Here is a 7500-nt window from a genome sequence, read left to right on the forward strand (position 1 = left end):
CAGAATCCTTTACAAGAATTTTTGTTCTTCTTATCACGCTGCTGCCATATCAAAGCGCGTGGTATCCACTCTGGCTGTTTCCCTTGGATTCCACCTGGGGCATGCGGATACTGATGTAAGGTTCCATACGACATTTCATCTGGAATGTGAGTATCCTTTAAAAATTCAACAAAGTCTTTCCCGATCTGGCTGTGCAGTACAAAGTTAACAAATTGTCGTATCGCAATAATGTGGGTTAGTCCCTTATAAATTGTAATGTTGTGAGGTGGAGGGGGTTTCTTGTCACCGGTAACGAACTTATTGTTGATAAAACGGTGGATGAACTTCGTGCGGTTCTGAAATTTTTTTGCTACAGGTTTACTGCCAATATTGTTGTGGTTTTTAAGAGTTCGCAATGCTCTCACAATTTCCTTGTTATCATAAAGTGGAAAATCTTGTCCAACTAAACTAATATAATATTTCCATTTCACAGAAGACTGTAAAAGCTCTTCCATACAATTGAGCTGAGCTTGAACCAAACTAAAATGTCCCCAGAAAACACTTGTCCTATTGGTGACGACAAAGACATTTGGAAGACAGCGTATCATAGTCTTTATGGCTCTCAGCAAGGCGTCTGGGGATTTTGTGTCGATATGAATGCAGTACACATTGTTGGGCATATAGATTGCTTGAAGAATTCTCTCCACTAAACGTGCACTTTTGTATAATGTTATGGAGTAAGCGATGGGTAGCTGCTTTTCTTCTTCGGACACAGGAGGATGGCGGAAATGGTGTCTTAAGACTTGAGCACAGTCCTGATTGGGAGTGTACTTGGCGTTAATTTCTGAATCAGGTGGTGTTCTAGTAACAGTTCCCTTTAGCTTTTCCTCACCGGATATAAGCTTCTGGCACCTTTCCCACTTCCTGGCCTGCAAGTGATAAGATTCTAACTTACATAAGTAAATCAGTAGTTACGTATTTCATAAAACATAAACTAGTTTGAACCCAGGAGTTAAATACCTTAATGGATTTTCGAGAAGGACGATTGGCAGTGACTGACGTTCGGACAACCTGAGCGTAAGTCATCTTCAGAGTCAAGTGACGGTTGGAAGTACAAGCAAATGTAGTGATGCAGTTAAAGTTTTCTGTCAAGTTAAAGTTTTCTGTCAAGTACTCGTTTGTAAGGCGCAGGTAGAGGTAGGCAACAGTTTAATGTAGTTTGTATACCAGGTTTTAAGTGCAAGGCTCTGGTAATAGTTCCTACAGTAGGTAAAGCATGCAGTACCCTGCGATCAGGTTCCACTTTTGTTAGGAGAAGAAGAAACGAAAAAAGCGAGCGCCGACCAAAGAGGACATGACAGCGATGCTCAATTGGGCCTGATCGCAGGTTAAGCATGTGGAAGAGTCCCAGTCGATATTGTCTTTTGCTCTTGAATGGTGTTCTGCAATATTGCTATTGAGATCACCATTCGCTGGTTTCTGTTCTGTAAGTCGTTTATTTATATTTCTGCCAGTTTTACCGAAATAAGAGGCCTGGTAATCGCAGCATGTGATCTTGTATACTCCTCCCTGTCTGTCCTTGGGGTCGTCTCTGGCTTTGACATAAGTTAATGAGCGTCATAAAGTCGTGGGAAACGCGTATGCGTGCGATAGCTTCAGTCCCTCTTATGTACGGTATTGTCGTTGTGGTAGCGGTTGACGTAGTAGGACTGTTGTCGTTTTGTCTGATGTATGTGTTGCGTTTGAAGACATCTGTGCTACAGTTGTTCTTCCTAAAAACGTTGTTTTTAAAAGTACTCGGTTTCGTTAGGTAAACTATCGGTTGAGTCCCAAACTATCGATATGCTCGCCTCATGAAGGTTCTTATAGTGGTCGCTTTGTGTGTCCTGGGATTGTAAGATAATTGCCGGGTTCAATAGTTCAGTGGTAACACGTAACCAAGTAGTCTAGAAAAGGTATTTCTGTTTCATTCGATCTAATTGGTGAAGTGGATGTCAGCATTTTGCTTAATAAGGTGTTTTTACTGAGAATTCTTCCGTTCTTTGTGGACTGCCGCATAGTATCGTCATCGTGACGTAGCCATAGGGGTAGTGTTAGCTTTTATGTTGTTAAGGCCTATTCCACGATGTTTTGCATGACAGTTTCATCCACAACAACGGAAACGATTACGGGTGAGATTTTAGCTGTCTTGTGAATTTGTCGGTAGTATTTTCCGTTGTATTGAAAGTACGTTGAAGTTAGGCACAGGTGTAATAAGTCTCCATCTATCTGTGGGTAGTGGTGGTTGAAACAAGGATTTGTTGATGCTAGTCTTGTTGTAGTCTATGGCTAATTGGAGTAATATGCTGGTAAAAAGTGACGTAACATCAAAAGATACTAACAGCGCCTTATACTTGAAAGCTGGGATAAAATTTTACAAACATAACTTAACAGAAAATCTTAACTACACACAACAGTTTTTCCTCTCAGCTTTCAAACTTACTGCGACCATCACTTACAAGCCGGATCATAATTCACCAATCACCACGCACCATCCTCACAAGGAATCATGTTACTTTTCACACTACCAATCGCAATAAGGACCAGAGCATCACTACATTCGTTTGAATTTTCAACCGTTACTTGACTGTGATGATGACTTCCGCTCAGACTGTCAAAGTGACGTTACTCACTGTCAACCGTCCTTCTCAGGACTACTTTCACCGAGACGATCAAATTGTATCTAGTTATGTATTTCCTGTTGACCTGGAAGGCATTTAGTGAAGTAAGCCAGGTGATTAGTCGGGGTTATTCACTCGGAACAAGGGGCTCATATCCCCGAGGGACAGCTAACATTCTTATTTGTCCGTTGTTGAGATTTAACGCAAGAAAGCTTAAATAACGAAAAACTTATTTTGTACTTGGTGGAGTTGTATTTTAAAACTATTTTTAATGGCATTTTGTAGGCGGTGACATTTCGAGTATAAACATGTTTTTCTGATTTGCGGTTTTCTGAATCTTTTAACAGCAATGCGTAGACAACGTGTTTTGTGTAATGGTAAACGGTAGGATTGAATTTAGTTTTGTATTATTTACACAACAATACGTGGAGACATTTCCTTTTGTCTGCTGGTATGCGTTGTAAACAGGTTTGTCACTTTTGTATATTGAGAATGCATTCATTACACTACACGTGGTTCAACGGCTGCTGTTCAAATTTTGGGAAATGTGAGCACTCGGCTAGCATTATTTGTACTGAAGCAACGATGAGCGATAAGTGAAGGTGAAGTCTAGGGTTTTTGGAGTGTCCTTACAGTTTTGGAGCCTTACTACAAAGGGGAAGATTTATATTCTCCCTCCTCTTCATAATCTCATCTTCTTTTACACCTTCCCATTCTACAATACAGTACAATACAATAAAAGTTTATTGTGAAAATACACTTAGCTACAATAAAGGCGTGCTTTCACAGACGTAACCAAAGTCGGGGTCTGTGAAAGGGCGCCAGCTAATTTACAGGTATTCCACAAACAAAATAAAATTAAAATTAAAAGTTTAAAAACTAAAAGTGGAATATATTGTAATTAAGATGGTAACAATAAAATCTAATAAATATATATTATATCTAACTAAATACTAAATTCAATAAAGAAGCATCGAAATTATAAAAATTGTACTAGGTCAATTTGTCTAATGGATCTCTTAAAAGACTTAAAATTCGTTATGTTTCTAAACATGTTCGGATGTGAATTCCAGAGTTTCGGACCAATATAACGGACTGCGTTCAAGCGATATGTAGTAGACTTTGGCTTGGGTAGCGAGAGAATATAGTCACCTCTTAAATTATAACTAACGTTCTTCCTATGAACTATCAGGTCTTGTATACTTTTGGGCGCTAAGGAATTGTGAACGGCATTAAAAATAGACAATGTAATTTTAATTTTAATCTAATTCTATAATCCAGTGCTTTTCTATTATGATCAGCAATTGTTTTCAGCCCTGCTTATACCTTTTACAATCAAAGCCTCACCCAGCTTTTAACACAGTTAGTAATTGTCCGTGGCTATTAAATATATTAAACAGAAAGGAAGGTCCGAGGTCTAGGTAAGATCGCGAGATTTTAAGTCTAATGCGTTCCGGAACAAGTCTCAAATCCTCGAGGAAACGCCGCCAAAATGTTGTATACACTCTTCACTATGAATTTAACTTACTTTCACCAACATTTCAATGTTATTACGTCGAAATACTTGTTTTTTAGAGCATCCGCCATTTTTGGTATGTCGCCAGCATACTTATTCGAGAAAACCTGGAGCGAGGACTGATGACGTTACTTACTCAACATTTAGCTCGCTGCTACTTGAGTGTCTTAAAGCCAAGCTTCGTCTTCCAGCGATCATGATTTATCGACTTCGGAGTTATCATTTGACTACGAGAAAAACATTCTGAGTCACTTACCTGTGATTATGACGATTTAGACTCGTGGCTACTGAGGAAAAAGCAGCCGCATATCGATGGGAAAGAGCTCAAGAGGAAGAACAAGAGGAGTACTTCGAGATCGTTCGAATTAACTGAGATTAGATGATATGTTGGAGTCGTGATTTTGTCTGTTTACTATTGTTCCCTTCATTTGTAAAAATTCCAATTTCTCGTTATTTTTTTCTGGGTGCAAATGTTCGTGTTGTTCTTCGGACGCGGTAACAAAGGCTAATGAAAGGCTAAGGAATGCTTCTGCTGTTACTAGCGAAATTGATCGGTGGGTGGAGATGCTGGAAGCAGTTGCGGATGACGGAGAACTACAGTACCAATGATCTGCCTGGGTTTCAATCTTGTTGTATAGACGAGTGGGTTTTAAAGATAGCCGCCATAGGATTAAGAAACCGAAAGAACAAGCGATACACATCAATTTATGAGCAATGCCAAACGACGAAGTCTCAAAATTAAAACGCTGTGTAATAAGCTTAATTTGTATTGCCCTTTTTCAGTTTTCCTTGTCGGGAAATATTTTCTTGTATTTTATAACGTAGAAAATAAGAACGATAATGGCAATAACTTTCCTAGCTCTTGAATAGTTTTCTACGATCAGTTTCATACCGACAGTTTATTCGCTCCAGGCTTTCTCGAATAAGTATGCTGGCGACATACCAAAAATGGCGGATGCTATGAAAAACAAGTATTTTGACGTAAGTAAGCTAAATTCATAATGTGAAAAGCGTATACACCATTTTGGCGGCGTTTCCTCGTGGATTTGAGACTTTTTGAAAAATCGTGTTTTTTCGTCAGAGTAATTCAAAGCCATACAATCCTGGTGTAAGGCTGGCATCTTTGAAACCAATCAAAGCAGTAAATAGTAAGACCTAGTCAGGAGCCCTGCAACTCCATTGCTAGCCTTGGTCTATGTAACGGCATTTTCACAGATCAAGCTACTTTTAGAAGAGTTCTTAAATAAAATTTGGCTTGCACTAGTGACCATTCTTCATTGCGTGGGTAATACTTTAATTTCTTGTGCAAGACTTGCAACTACCTGGAGAAGTTTAGTTTCCCGGGAAATAACTCGGCGTGTAAAAACGCCGCTTCACAAATACAATGAAGTTGTACGCTCCTCGCTAGCCATGGGTTCCTGACCGAGTCGGAATGCAGAGGAAACTCGGGACGGAAAGAGAGCATTACATTCCTTCACCGTTCAACCAGCCTTGCTGTATTTCATTTCCCATAATTTTCATCCTTCACCCAATTTTGTTACACACGTCCTTGCTTTACACAGTTTACGAGAAAAAACTCGAAAGGTCTCTACTGCAAGTCTTACTTGTAAAAAACTTAAATTTTCTTTGTGCAATATTCTCAGTCTTTCTTTTTACTCCTTTTCGGCCTCTTTTGTTCCTTGGGTTGCTCAGGTTACCCTAGATACAATACAATACAATACATAGTTAATTGACTTCTCCCCATAGGGGCTTTTCAGGGCCAATGAAACACAATGAACGAAACGACAGAACACAACAACAACTGCTAAGAATCCCAACTGGCCGGAGGCAAACCAGTTGGCTATTTACAAGTGCAGCTGGGAAGTTGAACCTAGGACTACCAGGAACAAATTCTACGAGTGATTAGAACGGGTCTTGAACCCGGGATCTCCGGATCTCAAGGCAAGCGCCCTAACCACTGGGCCACACTGCCTCACAAAACGACTTTGCTTCAGACTTTGATCTTTCTTTCGGTTATAGTAACTATGCAATTGACCCCGTGGGCTAGGAGCGAGGTTAATCCCGCCAAATCAGGTTTTAGCCCACATCATCAAGGGCTTAACTGAGCAATAAGACTTCGCTTCCCAACTTTTCAGCCAATCGTTTTCCAGTAATCAAGAGTGCTCACGTTCAAACAATGGCTTTTTTGTCAGGTTGACCACATAAAAGACCATACTAGAATGGCTTCTCTTAAGAAAAGGAAGTGATATATTGGTACCCTGTCTCCAAGTTCAAGATGGTCATTTTGTAATGTAGATATAAAATGCTAAACAGATTGAGAAACTATTGAACTGTATCTGGATTTGCACAAGTAGTCATGTTACATAACCATTGGTTACATTTCGGCCGAATACTCTTATGCAAAAGACTGAGGATTCAACTAGTGAATTTTCCTTTTATGAATTACCTCTAGTGTGCTTGTTGGCGAAACCTTGTTTGTCATCTGTTTCTTCATCAGCTCTGTTTGATGTGATGGATATTTCAACTCTGTCCGCATCCCGTTTTTAAGGCCACTCAAGGGTGCTTTCGTTGACTTCAATCGACTTTGTATTGTTGGTTGGCTTGGGTTTTTATTGCGTGATCTCATTTGGTAAACGATGATTAATTGCGTGACAACCAAGATAAAACACACAAGCAGAACAGTTTTTGCAGCTGACAAAGCCATCAAAGTTCATTCCTTCAAAAAACAAACTGTGCATCTAACAAAACATATCCTATACATTATTTTGTTTTTCCTCAAAAACAGGAGATGGGGACAAATTTAGGTCGCAAGCTTAGGCGGTAGTTCTAAATTAGACTTGGCATTGAATGTTTTAATTAGCATTGGGCTTGCCTCCTTTTCAGAATTCTTGCTTTTGATGCAAGGTGGCCCCACAAGCTTACGAAAAGCGGCTCAAATCAAGCAAGCTCAGGGAGTCGCAATCTGTTTAGGAAAGTTTCATTGGGCTGAACTGTATTATAAAAAAAAAAAAGAAAAACAAGTTGAAGTTCAGTGATAGGGTACTAAATATATTTCCTTCAATAACAGTAATAACGTTTTACCATATTGACAACATTAATAATAAATATTAATAGTAATATTAATGATAATGATAATGATAATGATAATGATAATGATAATGACGAAAATATATAACATGCCGTGTGCAGTTTCATTTTACATCGAAGTTTTCGTCGAGATTTGCGAGTTCCCATCAGACAGTAAATGAATTGAGTAAATGGTAGAACCTAGGGAGCACCAGTGAAATTTTTCTCCCGGCATTGACTCTTTAGCAAAAACTACGGGCCCTTGTTTCACACAAAAAT

At 39.2% G+C, this 7500-nt stretch overlaps 1 protein-coding gene across 1 annotated transcript in view; it reads right to left on the reverse strand.

The window, feature by feature from the left end:
- The window catches only part of LOC138023381 (N-acetyllactosaminide beta-1,6-N-acetylglucosaminyl-transferase-like), a 14691-nt gene that overhangs the window by 43 nt on the left and 7148 nt on the right, over positions 1 to 7500 (reverse strand). The window contains exon 2 of the mRNA XM_068870391.1: positions 1 to 908. This exon is cut by the window's left edge and continues 43 nt beyond it. Coding sequence (XP_068726492.1) covers positions 1 to 908 — 908 coding nt within the window. The remainder of the gene's footprint in view (positions 909 to 7500) is intronic.

Source organism: Montipora capricornis, chromosome 11, assembly GCF_036669925.1.
Source record: "Montipora capricornis isolate CH-2021 chromosome 11, ASM3666992v2, whole genome shotgun sequence".
NCBI lineage: Eukaryota > Metazoa > Cnidaria > Anthozoa > Scleractinia > Acroporidae > Montipora > Montipora capricornis.